Here is a 16,776-nt window from a genome sequence, read left to right as displayed (position 1 = left end):
AATATTCTGAATTAGAAAACTCTATGAAAATCCGTTCTTGCGTATGATAATATGTATACAGTGTAGCTTTGACATACAGTAAATGTCTACAAAATATTGGAGTTATAAGCGTTTTAAAGTTTAGAAACAGGCATCATGACTGCCAGCCTCATTTGTTGGGGTCTTTAGAGTACGGCAGCTCTGTTGTGTGGTAGTTTGGGGCTGAAAGTTTGGAAGTAGGTTGAAGTCTTCGCTCAGAATTACAAAACAACGGGTAAGACTGCTTATTTGCAACACCACTGAACATGTAAGAGGTCCTGAGATAATTATTAATTTGTTAGGATGATTTCTTGGATACGTACACCCAGGTATTCATGATTGCTAACTAGGTGGTAATTCACTGCTAGCTGCCAGTGTTGCTAACCTAAGCATGCAATCTGAATCGCTAGCTCTTTATGCAAACGCTACATGTTTTAGTAGGTACTTAACTTTGTTTGGTGTGCTGTTTTATCTTAACGCGATCTGGAGCTATCAGGCTAACTGGCTCATCAGCGTAGCTCGTTAAGTTGGCTGCCCCAGAGACTGATTTTCTGAATGGGTATTTGCATGAAGTCTCTTAGTCGCATTGTATTACCAAATGTTGGAATTTAGTGCTGTGTTAGCTAACGGGGTGCTTGTGTTGCCGGCACATTTTATATTTTATATTAGGAAAATCAACACAAACTGTTTAATGTTAAATGTATTACAGTCGTTGCCCTTGTCAGTCAGGGTTGGAAGAAGTAGGTGAAGGGTCACAGGGTAGAGGCGGCCCCGCCTCCCGCTGCCTGTCAGCTCTGTAGCGTCATCGCTGCGGTTCACTGTTCACTCCGGGTTAGCGGGGCACAAATGCACATTTTCTTGGACTTAATAATTCAAATCGCTGTCATACTTTTTGGAGTGAAACCGTTCTAAATTAAAACAAGTATACATTTTAGACTAAGAACGTATGAGAATAATGATTAGAGAGACAAACAATTCAGAATGAAATTATTTGGGATACCATTTTTTTTTTGCCTTTGACCCCTTAAAACAAAGTCACTTTCATAAAAAGGGCTAGACTTTGAAACGATGTATTTGAACAGAGTTTAAAGACCTCTGCCCGTGAGGTCATATTGCCTGGGAGACCGTGAATGAAGTGAAAATGAATCTCTTAATCATGAGTTCCTTTTCCAGCTTAGATGTTTGGCCCTCCTTAGTTCTGACTGCAGGCTTCTAATATTTAAGCATGCTGCTCTATGATTGCATGATGAATGGAAATCATTCCTACTTATTGCTTACTGCGTTTTTATTTTTATTTTTTGTATTTTGATATTTTATATGATGTAAAGTGTTTGTTTATTCTGTGGCGGTGAGTGGTGAACTAGCATTCCATGGTACTTGTTGCATATTGCAATAAAATACCTGTATCTTGATTCCTGAATCTTATAATGGCTTGTTTGTTTGAAATGGTCATTCTGCTTTCCCTGAAGATATCAGCCTCTGTGATTGTTGCTGCAAGTCTAATCACAGTAAGAGCCCAAACTGGCCTGTGCAGAAATGATCTTCCCCCATTTTAGCCCCATTTTATTCATTTGAACAGAGTAGAATTATAAGGTTAAGGGAACTGCGTGAGCTGGATCAGGAAACATTTAGACTTTAAAGTTGAGTAGGATTGTGATGTTTATTCTTATTTAGGAGTTGCACTGTACAATAATCCAGTGTATTTTTGTGCCAGTGAATTGGTTTGTGTGCTGAAGGGCATTGCCTCATTGATCCTGTGTTTCAGGTGAAAAATGGCATCCATGCTAATGCAGACAGTACGGAGCTGCTCAGCGAACTCCTCGTGGGCTGCTAGGTTTGGTAAGTGCCCGTTTATTCATTAGAAATGTAAAATCTAAAGGGCATTGAGACTTCAGCCGCTCTTTACACTGTCTCTGCTCTGGCTACAGTCTCACACCCCACACTCTTCCAGCGGGGCCTGTGTTTTGGAGAGAGAGGAGCTGGTGTTAAATCCATCTGAACCAGCGCAGAACGATGGCTGTGCAGAGCTGAGCTGGCCGGGTTCCAGCTCTAAGTGGATCCCTCTGTTTAAGTAGTACAATTATGGATAGCAGGAAACTGGAAAGCTATCAGGGAGGAGGGGGTATAGAGCTTTAACCATGTTCTGTGTTCCGTGTTCCATGTTCCATTTCCATGTTCTTGTTTTGTTCCTCCAGCCACCAGGTCCCTGAGCACGTCCTCGTCTCTGCAGGCTCAAGGTTGGTTGAGTTCTGCTCAAACTGAGCATGTAACTTTTTAAGCTTTTACTTATTTGCACGTGTCATTTTTGAGATACTCTATGCATAAAGGAAAATGAGCCATATTCTATGAAAATGTGCTTTATTTGCTTTTCTCTGTGTGCTAACTGTCTTCTGCAGCTACTCACTGTGTGCTAACGGGCTTCTGCAGCTGCTCATTGTGTGCTAACGGGCTTCTGCAGCTGCTCACTGTGTGCTAACGGGCTTCTGCAGCTGCTCATTGTGTGCTAACGGGCTTCTGCAGCTGCTCACTGTGTGCTAACGGGCTTCTGCAGCTGCTCATTGTGTGCTAACGGGCTTCTGCAGCTGCTCACTGTGTGCTAACGGGCTTCTGCAGCTGCTCATTGTGTGCTAACGGGCTTCTGCAGCTACTCGCTGTGTGTTAACGGGCTTCTGCAGCTGCTCGCTGTGTGCTAACGGGCTTCTGCAGCTGCTCACTGTGTGCTACGGGCTTCTGCAGCTGCTCATGTGTCTAACGGCTTCTGCAGCTACTCGCTGTGTGTTAACGGGCTTCTGCAGCTGCTCGCTGTGTGCTAACGGGCTTCTGCAGCTACTCGCTGTGTGTTAACGGGCTTCTGCAGCTGCTCGCTGTGTGCTAACGGGCTTTTGCAGCTGCTCATTGTGTGCTAACAGGCTTCTGCAGCTGCTCATTGTGTCTCCACTCTGGGTTTTTTCTAAATATAACGTTTTTATTAGTTTATTAGCTGAAATGATACAGCTGAACCTTTCATTACGCTGCGGTCACACTTAAGAGTGTTTGCTCTTGTGTTTTATAACAGTTCAAACTAAAAGCAAGAAGTCCTTGGCCAAGCCCGGCGTGAAGAACATCGTTCTGGTGGATGGCGTTCGTACCCCTTTCCTCCTGTCAGGCACCACGTGAGTAAACAGCCAGTTCAAGGCCCGGTCACTGAGTATCGTGCCTCCTCATTGGTCAGCACCAAACACCAATCGGTGCTTCCCTTTCTGTGTGTGTGCCTGGTTCTCCTTTGGGCAGTGAGTTTTGGTATTCCTAGCTGGCTCTGTAACTGTCCTGCACTACAGGGCCATGGTAGTTAAAGGGCCAGAGCACTTGTGTGTTGTGCAGTGTGGACTCCTAGACCGTAGAGTGTTTGTGTTAATAATATTTATTTATATTTATTTTCTGTGTTATGTCTTGAGAACAGTCCAATGTGCAGTCCTACTCAGCTCATGGAGTTTAGCCCCAACCTTGAGCTCCATTAGCCCTTATGAGCTACATACTCACCCTCATGCATGCTCTAGATCAGGGCTGCCCAACCCTGCTCCTGGAGATCTAACGTCCTGTAGGCTTTCATTCCAACCCTAACAAAGCACACCTCATTCAACAGCTTGATCAGGGCTGCCCAACCATGTTCCTGGAGATCTAACGTCCTGTAGGCTTTTACTCCAACCCTAACAAAGCACACCTCATTCAACTCTGACTGACGGACGGCTCTCTGACTGACTGCGTTGGTGCTGTGTGTTGCAGGTACAGGGATCTGATGCCCCATGACCTAGCGAGAGCTGCCCTTCAGTAAGTGCTCTTATGCTTATTTTTCTAAACTTTCTGGAATCATAATTTAAGCAAGAAGTAAACGGGGGCTTTTCACCTGCTGCCCTCTTGTGGTGAAGTGTTGTTAATGCAGCGGTGAGCCAGCCTGTCTTACTGTCTGTGGCAGTGGGCTTTGTGTTTGTACCGTTGCTGTGGCAGCTCCCCAAAGAAGAGCTTATCTTTACTAAAAACGATAATGGAGTAAATGCACAGATTTTAAATCTGACGCACACCTTTCTAACCATAAGCAAGCAGGTTTTAAATGACTTATGCTTCCCCCCCCTCGTTTTCCTTTGGTGAAATAAACTGGTATGTTTTGCGGGACAGGGGCCTGCTGAATAAGACGGGCCTCCCTAAAGACGCCGTGGACTACATTGTCTACGGAACCGTCATACAGGAAGTGAAGACCAGCAACGTGGCCCGAGAGGTGCGCTGGCCCTGAATCGGCTTTCCTTTCTCACTGTACCCGCCTGTACCTGACTATACCCGCCTGTACCCGACTATACCCGACTGTGCCCATCTGTACCCGACTGTACCCGCCTGTGCCCATCTGTACCCGACTGTACCTGACAATACCCGCCTGTACCCAACTATACCCGCCTGTACCCGACTATACCCGTCTGTACCCACCTGTACCTGACTATACCCGCCTGTACCTGACTGTACCCGACTATACCCGTCTGTGCCCATCTGTACCCGACTATACCCGTCTGTGCCCATCTGTACCCGACTGTACCTGACTATACCCGCCTGTACCCGACTATACCCGCCTGTACCTGACTATACCCGCCTGTACCCGACTATACCCATCTGTGCCCATCTGTACCCGACTGTACCCGCCTGTGCCCATCTGTACCCGACTGTACCTGACTATACCCGCCTGTACCCGACTATACCCGTCTGTACCCACCTGTACCCGCCATGTACCCGTTTCTACCCGCCTGTACCCGCCTGTGCCCATCTGTACCCGACTATACCCGTCTGTACCCGACTATACCCGCCTGAAACAGAAACAGTTAGTTTGTGTCTGGTGTTGGCTTGAGTGCATATTCCCCTTTGTACAAGTTGGCAGTGAAGCTGTTCTATTCTGAGCCCAGTCTACTGATGTCAGTCTGTCTGTCTGTCTGTCCTTCTGTGCAGTGGAAAATTACCCCCTGTCCTCCCCTCCCAATATCGCCCTGTGAATATTTAACTATTTTTACATTTAAAGTTCCCCCCTGCTCGTCCTTACAGCAGGGCACAGAAATCTCCTGATCTGTGGTGCCATCGACTCGTACGGCGGTTTGGAATGGTTTAGTGGGGTGACATCAGGCTAAATGGGTCGGTATGAAACCAGGATGATTGTATAGACGGCATGTACGTTTGCACATGGCCTCCAGAGGGCGCTCCTGGGGTCCTTGATGCACCATGCACCATACCTGCAGCACCATACCTGCAGCTCCATACCTGTACCTCCGTACCTGTACCTCCATACCTGCAGCTCCATACCTGTAGCTTGGTCTTTATCTGGACGCTGAGGCTGTCTCCATGTGTTCTCTAGGCTGCTCTGGGAGCTGGTTTCTCTGATAAAATCCCAGCGCACACGGTCACCATGGCCTGCATATCCTCCAACCAGGCCATGACCACAGGTACCGCTCACCTGCCCCTACACCCACACCCAACACCCACCTACACCAACACCCAACACCCACCTGCACCTACACCCAACACCCACCTACACCTACACCCAACGCCCACCTACATCCACACCCAACACCTACCTGCACCTATGCCCAACACCGACCTGCCCCTACACCCACACCCAACACCGACCTGCACCTACACCCAACACCCACCTACACCCACACCCAACACCTACCTGCACCTACACCCAACACCCACCTACACCCACACCCAACACCTACCTGTACCTACGCCCAACACCCACCTACACCCACACCCAACACCTACCTGCACCTATGCCCAACACCCACCTACACCCACACCCAACACCTGCCTGCACCCACACCCAACACCGACCTGCACCTACACCCAACACCCACCTACACCCACACCCAACACCTACCTGCACCTACACCCAACACCAACCTACACCCTACACTCAACACTCGCCTACACCCACACCAAACACCCACCTACACCCACACCCAACACTCGCCTACACCCACACCAAACACCCACCTACACCCACCTACACCCACACCCAACACCTACCTGCACCTACACCCAACACCCACCTACACCCACACCCAACACCTACCTGCAGCTACACCCAACACCCACCTACACCCACACCCAACACCTACCTGCACCTACACCCAACACCCACCTACACCCACACCCAACACCAACCTACACCCTACACTCAAAACTCGCCTACACCCACACCAAACACCCACCTACACCCACACCCAACACCTACCTGCACCTACACCCAACACCCACCTACACCCACACCCAACACTCACCTACATCCACACCAAACACCCACCTACACCCACACCCAACACCTACCTGCACCTACACGCAACACCCACACCCAACACCCACCTACTTCCTACACCTTCACTCAACACTGACTACTAGTGTCATTACTAGTGTCACTCCTTCCTTTCAGCTCATATTAATATATTGTAATGTAATATTATACCAGTTTGTATGTTATCTTCATTTAAACAGCACATTTAATATTAAAGTAGTCTAAGCTGCTTTGCATAAAAAGTTATTTAAACTGGAAAAAAAGAGTTCACCATGAGTCTCAAACTCAAAGGTGACTGCTGTTTGTTCCCACACTTTAAAGTGAGCAATTGAAGTCACTGATTGGCTAAAAAGTCCAGATTTGACCTTGTTTTCAAGGCCCAGGGGTGCTGCTGGTTAGGACTCCTACAGCTCTCCAGGACAGGACACCACGCCCCCTGTAGGACTGGAGTTGTAATTGCACAGGAAGTGTGTGACTGAGTGTTCCCCCTCTCCCACGCAGCTGCAGGGCTGATCGCAGCGGGGCAGTGCGACGCGGTGGTGGCAGGGGGAGTGGAGTTCATGTCTGACGTTCCCATTCGCCACAGCCGTAAGATGAGGAAGACTATGCTCTCTCTGAACAAGGCCAAGACCCTGAGCCAGAGACTGTCCCTGCTGGGGTCCATCCGCCTGAGCCACCTGTCTCCAGAGGTACGCAACCCCCCCTCCTCCACCCCCCCCAACTCCGCCTCAGCCACCTCTCTCCAGAGGTACGCTACCCCCCCCACCTCCATCTCCGCCCCCCCACCTCCGCCTCATCCACCTGTCTCCAGAGGTACGCAACCCCCCCTCGTCCACCCCCCCACCTGCGCCTCAGCCACCTCTCTCCAGAGGTACGCTACCCCCCACCTCCATCTCCGCCCCCCCACCTCTCTCTAGAGGTACCCCCCCCCCCGCCCCCCCACCTCCGCCTCATCCACCTCTCTCCAGAGGTACGCTACCCCCCAACCTCTATCCAGAGGTACGCTACACCCACTCCCCTCCCCCCACCGCCTCCCCCTCTTCCTCCTCTTCCTGTGAATAAGCTCCTCCTCTTCTTGTGTACACGTTCCTCCTCTTCCTGTGAATAAGCTCCTCCTCTTCCTGTTGGGCAGCTTCCTGCCGTGGCGGAGTTCTCCACCGCTGAGACCATGGGTCACTCAGCCGACCGGCTGGCGGCCGCTTTCGGGGTGACCCGTCTGGAGCAGGACGAGTTCGCGCTGCGCTCCCACAGCTTGGCCAAGAAGGCCCAGGACGCCGGGCTTCTGAGTGATGTCATCAGCTTCAACGTGCCAGGTCCCGCCCCTTTCTCACTCACTTCCTCATGTTTGGCTCGTTTACTTATTATGATTGTCACAGAACTGGGCTGGTAACTGAGAGGTTGCAGGTTCCATTCCCTGGTGTGGCACTGCTGTTGTAGGATCCTTATAGTGCTTCATCTATGCTGATTCAGTAAAACAGCAGTTGTGTGCATGGACTGTATATTTAAAAAGGTAAGTGTGAGTAATTCTCTGTGGATAGGAGTGTCTTTTAAATAGCTGAGTGTAAATGTAATGTCGTGTACGGTGTTGGGGGATGTTAGTCCATCAGTATGTGACCCCAGAGTGTTAGTTCGTAGTAAAACTCAGTGTGGAACTAAACTGAAGTCTCTTCGCGGTCCGATTTATATGAATGAAGTATCACGTTCCCTCCCTGTAATCTCACCTTCTGAGCAGCAGGCATCTTGGCGAGTAAGACGTCTTCCTCCGGCAGGCTGACAGAGATTGTGAGAATGGTCTCTGTGGACTCAGCAGACCAGAACAGAGATGTTTGTGTGTGTAGAGATCAGAGAGGGGCGACACTGTGTGGGACTGAAATGCTAAGCAGACACTCTCAGAATAGGGAAGATCGGGCTGTAGATCCAGACTCTGTCTGAGGAACATTCCGCCTCATGCATGTCTGTGATGATGTCATTTGGAAAGTTTTGGACGTTAGACGTGCTTGCAGTTTGAATGCGCTCTACAGACGCGTTTGCAGTACAGACGTGTTTGCAGTACAGACGCGTTTGCAGTGCAGACGCGTTTGCAGTACAGACGCGTTTGCAGTACAGACGCGTTTGCAGTACAGACGCATTTGCAGTACAGACGCGTTTGCAGTACAGACGTGTTTGCAGTGCAGACGGTGAAGCAGAAGTGCGTAAAGCTGGGTCTGTGGGTCGAATGGGAATGCTTGTGTTGCCATGGGAACGCTCGTGTCACCGGGGATCCTTACTGACGGCGTTCCCACAGGAAAGGACACCGTTTCCAAGGACAACGGGATCCGGCCCAGCTCCATGGAGCAGCTGGCCAAGCTGAAGCCGGCTTTTATCAAACCCCACGGCACGGTCACCGCTGCCAACTCCTCCTTCCTGGTGAGCCAATCACGTCACACTCTGGTCCTCTCCTTCCTGTCAGTCTCACTTCTGCACGTAGAGCGCATACAGCACAGCTCAACTAGAGAGACAAATGAACTGTCACTGCTGTGAAATGTGCTGTTATCTAAATGTACTTTTTTATTTAATGTGTGTATGGTGTGTGTGTGTATGGTTTGTGTATTGTGTGTGTGTGTGTGTGTGTGTGTGTGTGTTTCGTGTGGGTCCAGTTGATCATTCTGAAGAGAAGGCTGGCATGGGGTCAGCCAAAGCGTTCTCAGTAGCTGAACCTGCACACTAAAGCTCTGTCACTTGGAAACCACCACACTTCTAGCTCAGTTAACTGGAAACACACTGCACACTTCTAAAGCTCAGTTTCACTTAGGAAACACACTGCACACCAGCTGTTTTTAGTGAAACACATGAATTCTTAAGCTGTTACTTAGGGTAGTAGTAAAAGTGGCAGGTTAGAAAGTGTTGGACCAGGTTGGCTGTTTTAGGAAGAGTGAAAGTGGTTAGGGTGGTTGGGTAGCTATGGTTGGGTTGGTTTAGGAAAGTGGTTAGGGTTGGGGTTGGGGTCAGGTGGTGTTGAGGATAGGAAAGTGGTGATTTATGTTGGTTTCGTTTAGAAGTGTTATTGTTAGGGTCAGGCCCCAAAGAGGCTTTGGGTTAGGTTAGAGAAATAGCTGCATTTTGTTGTCCTTTGAAGAGTTTTGTGCTTTAATGTTTTTTGCCAGACCAAATCGCGCTTTTGTGTTGTGCTTAAAGCTGGTGATTTTGTTGCCTTTAAAGCTGCTTTTGTTGCCTTTAAAGCTGTGTTTGTTGCCTGTAAAGCTGCGTTTGTTGCGTTTAAAGCTGTGTTTGTTGCCTGTAAAGCTGCGTTTGTGTGTTTTCTGCTGAAATGTTTCCCGTAGGCCCACCTACGGAACCCCGAAGGTCCTGGAGCGGAGCGGACTGAGCATGGCCGACATCGACGTGTTTGAGTTCCACGAAGCTTTCGCGGTGAGTATCGGACTGCAGGACGTCCCTCCTAAAGACCCACAAACGGTGGCTTACGCAGCTTTCTTACCGCCAACGTCCTGAGTTTACCATGCCCAGCAGGAGTGACTTCCTGGGTGTTTTCCGGAATTTTTCCCAGGAGAGTTTAGTGGATGGTTACGAACACCCCATGCATGGAAATGTTTGAATTACAGAACCTAAACTTGCGTGTGTGTGTGTGAGAGTGTGTGTGTGTGTGTGTGTGTGTGTGAGAGTGTGTGAGCGCTAAACCTAATGAATTTGTTATTTCAGGGTCAGATTATGGCGAACCTAAAGGCCATGGACTCTGATTGGTTTGCACAAACATACATGGGGAAGAAGTCCAAGGTAACATTCCAACAAATTTAATATATAATGTTTCGAATGTTTGTGTACAAGTAACACTCTTATTACACTGTACAGTATGGAGCTCAGATAGGGTGTGTGCTTTATAACTGTAGGAGAGTGAGATTGGGGTGTGTGCTTTATAACTGTAGGACAGTGAGTTTGGCGTGTGTTTTTTACTGTAGGCAGTGAGATTGGGTGTGTGTTTAAACTAGCAGTGAGATTGGGGTGTGTGTTTTATAGCTGTAGGGCAGTGAGATTGAGGTGTGTGCTTTATAACTAGGGCAGTGAGATTGGGGTGTGTGTTTTATAACTGTAGGGCAGTGAGATTGGGGTGTGTGTTTTATAACTGTAGAACAGTGAGATTGAGGGTGGTTATACTGTAGAACGTGAGATTGAGGTGTGTCTTAAACTGTAGACATGAGATGGGGTGGTGCTTTATTTCCTTCAGTGGACCCCCGATGGAGAAGTTCAACACCTGGGGGGGGTCGCTGTCCCTGGGGCACCCGTTTGGGGCGACAGGGTGCCGGCTGGTCATGACGGTGGCGCACAGACTGCAGAAGGAGGGGGGGCAGTACGGCCTGGTGGCCGCGTGCGCCGCGGGGGGGCAGGTAAAGCAGGGGGGGCAGGTAAAGCGGGGGGGGGGGGGGGAAGGTAGAGCGGGGTGGGGGGGGGCAGGTAAGCGGGGCGGAACGCTGGTGGGTCACGGGTTCGAGCTCACAGGGAATGGGGGTGTTTAGGAGAGCACTCAAGCACACACATGCACTCACACACACACACACACTCACACATTTACTGAGGTTTGTCTGTTTGTTTTTCAGGGTCATGCCATGGTCATAGAGGCTTACCCACAGTAGGGCGGAATGGGCGTGGCTGCGGGCGTGTCTTTGAACGGGGCTCTCTTTCGGTGAGCCATTCCAGTACAAAGCAGGAAGTGATCTGTGTTTTTTTTCTGTCTTCTGGTCTCTGGGAAAGACGATATTTGTAAATACTATTGCCACATTGCCTTGATCTGTGATTCTGAGTACGAAAGGCCGGTCAGGTGACATGATGACTCATCGCCTTCCTCTCGGCCGATTGGTCGGTGTGGAGAAACGGGGCTTCACACACTGAGTGACAGGCGTTTCCCCGGCTGATTCTAAATGTTGTAAATGCAGAAATTGCACAGATTTAACTTTGTAGTAAAGCCAGTTTACACTTCATAAATCATAGACGTGCAGCACTGCATCACCGTTGACTATTAAATTAATATTAACTGGTTACGCATTTTTTTGTTATTTTTTTCATCATGTTTGTCATCTACATGTAATATGAAACTGAGCAAAAAAATAAAGTAACTGAAAGTGTTTGTATTTATTTTTGTGGTTTGATTATGTGGAGCAGCACACACACACCTGCTCCCGATGCCTTATACACTGTCTCACACACGCACACACACACACACCTGCTCCCAATGCCTTATACACTGTCTCACACACGCACACACACACACACCTGCTCCCGATGCCTTATACACTGTCTCACACACGCACACACACACACACCTGCTCCCGATGCCTTATACACTGTCTCACACACGCACACACACACACACCTGCTCCCAATGCCTTATACACTGTCTCACACACGCACACACACACACACCTGCTCCCGATGCCTTATACACACCTGCTCCCAATGCCTTATACACTGTCTCACACACGCACACACACACACACCTGCTCCCGATGCCTTATACACTGTCTCACACACGCACACACACACACACCTGCTCCCGATGCCTTATACACTGTCTCACACACACACACCACCTTGTTATGGAGCCGAAGACGGAAATTAAACCTCTTCATTTCACACTGTCCCCTGTGCCTCTCTGAAGGTTCTGAAAGCTTTGAGTCTCCTTATTGCACAAGTTAATTTGCTACTAAATACTGCTTTGGAATACAGGGGACATAGATTTCAGTGTACAAAATGGTACATTACAGATCCATCAATCGTAATTAAATACAGCTTAAATATTTCTTCACCCTTGTGTGGAGATGAATTCTTTTTACTTTGATGTAAGTGAATGTATTTTCAGAAATTATTTTTGCTCATTCGTGTCTTTGAACAATACATTTAAAGTGGTTTTTACTTTTTGTTGCTTGAAGGTGATGTGTAATCAGTATCGTTATTATTAATAGGAACCAAAGGAATCAAATGCTGTTTTAAGCACTTATTATTCAGTTGAAATTTGATGTTTTGGTGTTAATTTCAGAATTATAAGGGTGTTTTGTTAAAGGTCATCTTATTGAAATATGAGATATTTGTTTCCTTCTGGTCATATTCGTATTGGAGATGGAAATCATGCCTGTTGTCTGTCTGTCTGATTTTTGGTGTCTGCAGCCCTGTGTTTGCGGAACAGAAGGGTTTGTGTTTGCGCTGGCGTTTGCCTGTCTGACTTAGCTTCTCATCTGACTGTACACACCTGGCCAGGTGCGGTGGCATTACTGTGTGAGCGTCAGTGTGGAGATGTTCTGTTTGTGGCAGTCTTCATTTTTAATACCCAGAGGAGGAAAAACGGCAGGTACCCAAACTCACTGCTTCATCTGTTTTTTATTGTGTAAATATCTGTTTCAACTTCCTATTGAAATGAGCTACAAATGCTGCCGCTGGACTCAAAGCAGCTACTCGCGCGCAGATTTTCTCGCTCCCTGGAGTGTGCGGATACGAACGTTAAGGTTCCTCACGCATTTCTGCTCCGACAGTCGTCTTCTCTTACTCAGACACGCCAAGTCAGATCAAATGCTGTTTTCCCCACCAAAAACTGTTGAACACGCACAGTTCTACGAATTTGTAGTCCAGATTTAAATTCTACATCTACAGTAAGTAAGGAAACTGATGTAAAAGAAAAAAATAACTGAGCAAAACGGTAACATATATTTACAGACATTTTTGGGCAATATTCCAGATATTTTGCAACATTCTGTATCTGCTGGGAAGGTTAAAAACGTAAATGTTGCATAAAATGCTTTAACCAGCATTTAATACCGACCACCTTTAAGAGAAAAGGGATGCCAGGATGCCAGGATGCCAGGATGCCAGGCTGTGTGTATTTGTGCTGTTTGGCTGTGCAGGGCACATCAGGACTGGGAAACCCTGCTGCTATTCTGCTCCACTGGCTGCCTGTCTAATTTTACCACACCAATTTCAAATTTGCTTCTAAAAATGACTTCTGGTCACCTGAAGGTCACCAATTCGATTCCTTGAGCAAGGTGCTTAACCTGCATTGCTTCAGTATCTATCCAGCTGTGTAATGCTTCAGTGTATATCCAGCTGTGTAAATGGTTGCAATGTAAATGCTATGTAAAATGCTGTGTAAGTCGCTCTACAAAAGAGCGTCTGCTAAATGCCAGGAATGTACTGCAAAAATAAGGCTATTTTTGTGGGCTGACCCCAGAAACAACTTGAACCAGTGGCCACTGGTTGAAGTGCAATTTTGAATTCCAGAATACACAGAGCATGCTCAGGAGAATGCCTCCTGAAGAGCCTGGTGTATGAGTGGCAGGGGAGGTTTAAATGTGCCTCATGTGTGAAATGTGCTTCATGCTGGCATGGGGACTCTTCCACAGACTTACTTTGTTTTGCCACTAATTTTGAAAGTTTTATCATGTTCATATCACAACAGGTGTGTCGTAAAGTGCAAATGATTTTAAAAACTAGCCATGTTTTACCTCTTTGTGAAGTAGTGCAGAGCCGTATGTTCTAATGTCAGTAGTTCTAAACAGGATAAATGTGTACCTGCTCTGGATGGGAAGAATGTGTTTACTTTTTTTTTTTAAAGAAGAAGAAGAGTTCCAGAGGTGAAGTAAAAGATACACGCTACCATATCAGCTTTGTATGATGTTTATTGTGAAGGATTTTAATTTAGGGCTGTGCTTAGTGTAGTATAGAGTGGTGTACTCTTAGTGGTTTGTCATTTTTAAAAATGTCTTTAACTGCATATCATGTTGCATGAATGGAACTCAAACTGAATGCTTATTCCAAGGATAAGTTACTAGCTTTATATGTTAAGTGATATTAACTGATTTATTGATTGTGCTTTATATACCAGACAATATGAAACTAAGTTGAAGTTTCACGTTTATAAATTCATATATACAATTTTATGCCTTCATCATGGATTATGTCCACATGTTGTCTTAATCTTATGGACAGAACCTCATTCAGTGTGTGTGCGGGTGTGTGTGTGTGTGTGTGTGTGCACGTGTGCATGTGTGCGCATGTGTGTGTGTGTGTGTGCGCAGCAGACTCTTTATTCTTCATTATACCTAACTACATTGGCTTTTTTCTTTGAAGCTGCTTCACCTGCTTGGTAAAAATAGCTGAATGTGTGTAACAGGGTAAATGAAGGTAAATGTCTGAATATTATATCACTGGTGTTCTCCTGAAGGGCATGAGAAGCACAGAGAGTACAGAGGGATCTTAGTTTCTCCCCATTTCTGTGACCCCTCCCCCTTCATCATGGGTGCATTGATCTGGAAGGAAAAACGTCTGCTCTCAAATAAATGTTAAAAACACTGAGAATGTGTGGTTATTTTTTCCCATTATAAATCAAGAGCTGACACCATTCTCATCAGGTATAAAAAATCATTATCTCTCCACAACCAGGTGGGCCAAAAAATGGAGTAATTTTTCAGTTGGGAAGAGGGGAGGGAAAAAAAGAAGGAAAAAAAAGGAATTATATATATGAACTGAGACCGGCGTGTCAAACACTGTCAACAAGATGGGTTTCTGTCAGCCGCTGGATTTGAGACATTAACAGGTTCTGTCAGTCTGCTGACAAAACCATGGCAGCCATTTCCCAGGGTGGCGGGATGACTGCTGGCGTTTGTCAACAAGCCGTGTCACAGCGGAGCCGAGCAGACTGCGTCTGCGGCGGTGACAGGCCTGGCACTGCCGGTCCCCGAGCTCGCGCCGCGCGCTTCACAGGCATTGTGGGAAGGAAACCGATGTTTCTGCCTCTCCTTTCATACCAAACTGCAGGGAGGAAAATGAGCTGTCACTCCAATTCCCATGATGCTTTGGTGTTTAGCATAACTCTGCTGTGTGGGCCAGCTTGGGTAGGTCCTGACTCAGAGAGATAATTAAGTAAAGCTGCATTCCCCCCACACACACCCCACCCCCCCACACACACCCCACCCCCCCACGCTTTCTTTTCCTTTTTTTAGACGGCTCCTTTTCTTTCCATTTGCATTTTCAGCCAGAGGCAAGCGGTTAAGAAAAGAACAGGGAGGAAAAGGGTAAGAAGCCAATTAGCCAGATGGATGGGTGTCTGAGTGACAGGTCTCTGGTGCCGCAATCCCAGAATTCATTTAATTCCCCTTTTTCTAGTCTTATGAATGTTTGGACAAACATCATTGCATAGTCTGCAGGGAGAGTGCTTAGGTGTGGCAAGGCGTTAGTGTGTGTACATCTGCATGCCCCCCCCCCCCCCCACATACACACCACCCCTCCCCACACACACAAACACACACCCCCTCACGCACACACACACCACCCCACATACTCACACCACCCCTCCCCACACACACAAACACACCCCCCCCACACACATACACACACCACCCCCCCACAGACACACATACACACACCCCCCCACACACACACACACACCACCCCCCACAGACACACATACACACACCCCCCTTTGTGTTGTGCATTCTTCCTGCATGCTGTTGTTGTTTTGCATTCGTTTTTTTCGCCCTCCAGTATCAGTGTGAAGCTGTGTTTTAATCCTGCTCTGCAAACTGCAGCTTTCCAGTTCAGTTCTGTAGGACAGTGCAGGTCTGATCAGTGCAGTTCTGTAGGACAGTGCAGGTCTGATCAGTGCAGTTCTGTAGGACAGTGCAGGTCTGATCAGTGCAGTTCTGTAGGACAGTGCAGGTCAGATCAGTGCAGTTCTGTAGGACAGTGCAGGTCTGATCAGTGCAGTTCTGTAGGACAGTGCAGGTCTGATCAGTGCAGTTCTGTAGGACAGTGCAGGTCTGATCAGTGCAGTTCTGTAGGACAGTGCAGGTCTGATCAGTGCAGTTCTGTAGGACAGTGCAGGTCAGATCAGTGCAGTTCTGTAGGACAGTGCAGGTCTGATCAGTGCAGTTCTGTAGGACAGTGCAGGTCTGATCAGTGCAGTTCTGTAGGACAGTGCAGGTCTGATCAGTGCAGTTATGTAGGACAGTGCAGTCAGATCAGTGCAGTTCTGTGGACAGTGCAGGTCTGATCAGTGCAGTTCTGTAGGACAGTGCAGGTCTGATCAGTGCAGTTCTGTAGGACAGTGCAGGTCTGATCAGTGCAGTTCTGTAGGACAGTGCAGGTCTGATCATGCAGTCTGTAGGACAGTGCAGGTCTGATCAGTGCAGTTCTGTAGGACAGTGCAGGTCTGATCAGTGCAGTTCTGTAGGACAGTGCAGGTCAGATCAGTGCAGTTCTGTAGGACAGTGCAGGTCAGATCAGTGCAGTTCTGTAGGACAGTGCAGGTCTGATCAGTGCAGTTCTTTAGGACAGTGCAGCTCTTTTTTTGGTTCTAAATTAATTTTAGGATGTTTATTTTTCACCAAAATTTTGTTCATTTTTTAAGCAGAAAAGACTAGTTATCAAAAATGTCTGAATTTTGTGGTTTCCATGCAAAGTTCTGAACCTGGAGTAAG

General features: G+C 47.7%; 1 protein-coding gene across 1 annotated transcript; it reads left to right on the top strand.

Moving 5' to 3' along the window:
- The first annotated feature begins 111 nt into the window (after positions 1–111).
- Positions 112–11,442, top strand: hadhb (hydroxyacyl-CoA dehydrogenase trifunctional multienzyme complex subunit beta). Its single transcript, XM_064341272.1, has 15 exons — positions 112–253; positions 1,784–1,857; positions 2,214–2,255; positions 3,074–3,170; positions 3,781–3,825; positions 4,171–4,270; positions 5,384–5,471; positions 6,824–7,011; positions 7,455–7,635; positions 8,607–8,838; positions 9,634–9,730; positions 10,019–10,093; positions 10,181–10,185; positions 10,542–10,701; positions 10,912–11,442. Exons 2-15 carry the CDS (start codon positions 1,791–1,793, stop codon positions 10,945–10,947), a joined length of 1,413 nt encoding a protein of 470 aa, XP_064197342.1. The 5' UTR covers positions 112–253; positions 1,784–1,790; the 3' UTR covers positions 10,948–11,442.
- The last annotated feature ends 5,334 nt before the right edge of the window (positions 11,443–16,776 follow it).

The sequence above is a fragment of the Anguilla rostrata genome, chromosome 6 (assembly GCF_018555375.3).
Source record: "Anguilla rostrata isolate EN2019 chromosome 6, ASM1855537v3, whole genome shotgun sequence".
Classification (NCBI taxonomy): domain Eukaryota; kingdom Metazoa; phylum Chordata; class Actinopteri; order Anguilliformes; family Anguillidae; genus Anguilla; species Anguilla rostrata.
This window is presented reverse-complemented; position numbering and strand designations above follow the sequence as displayed.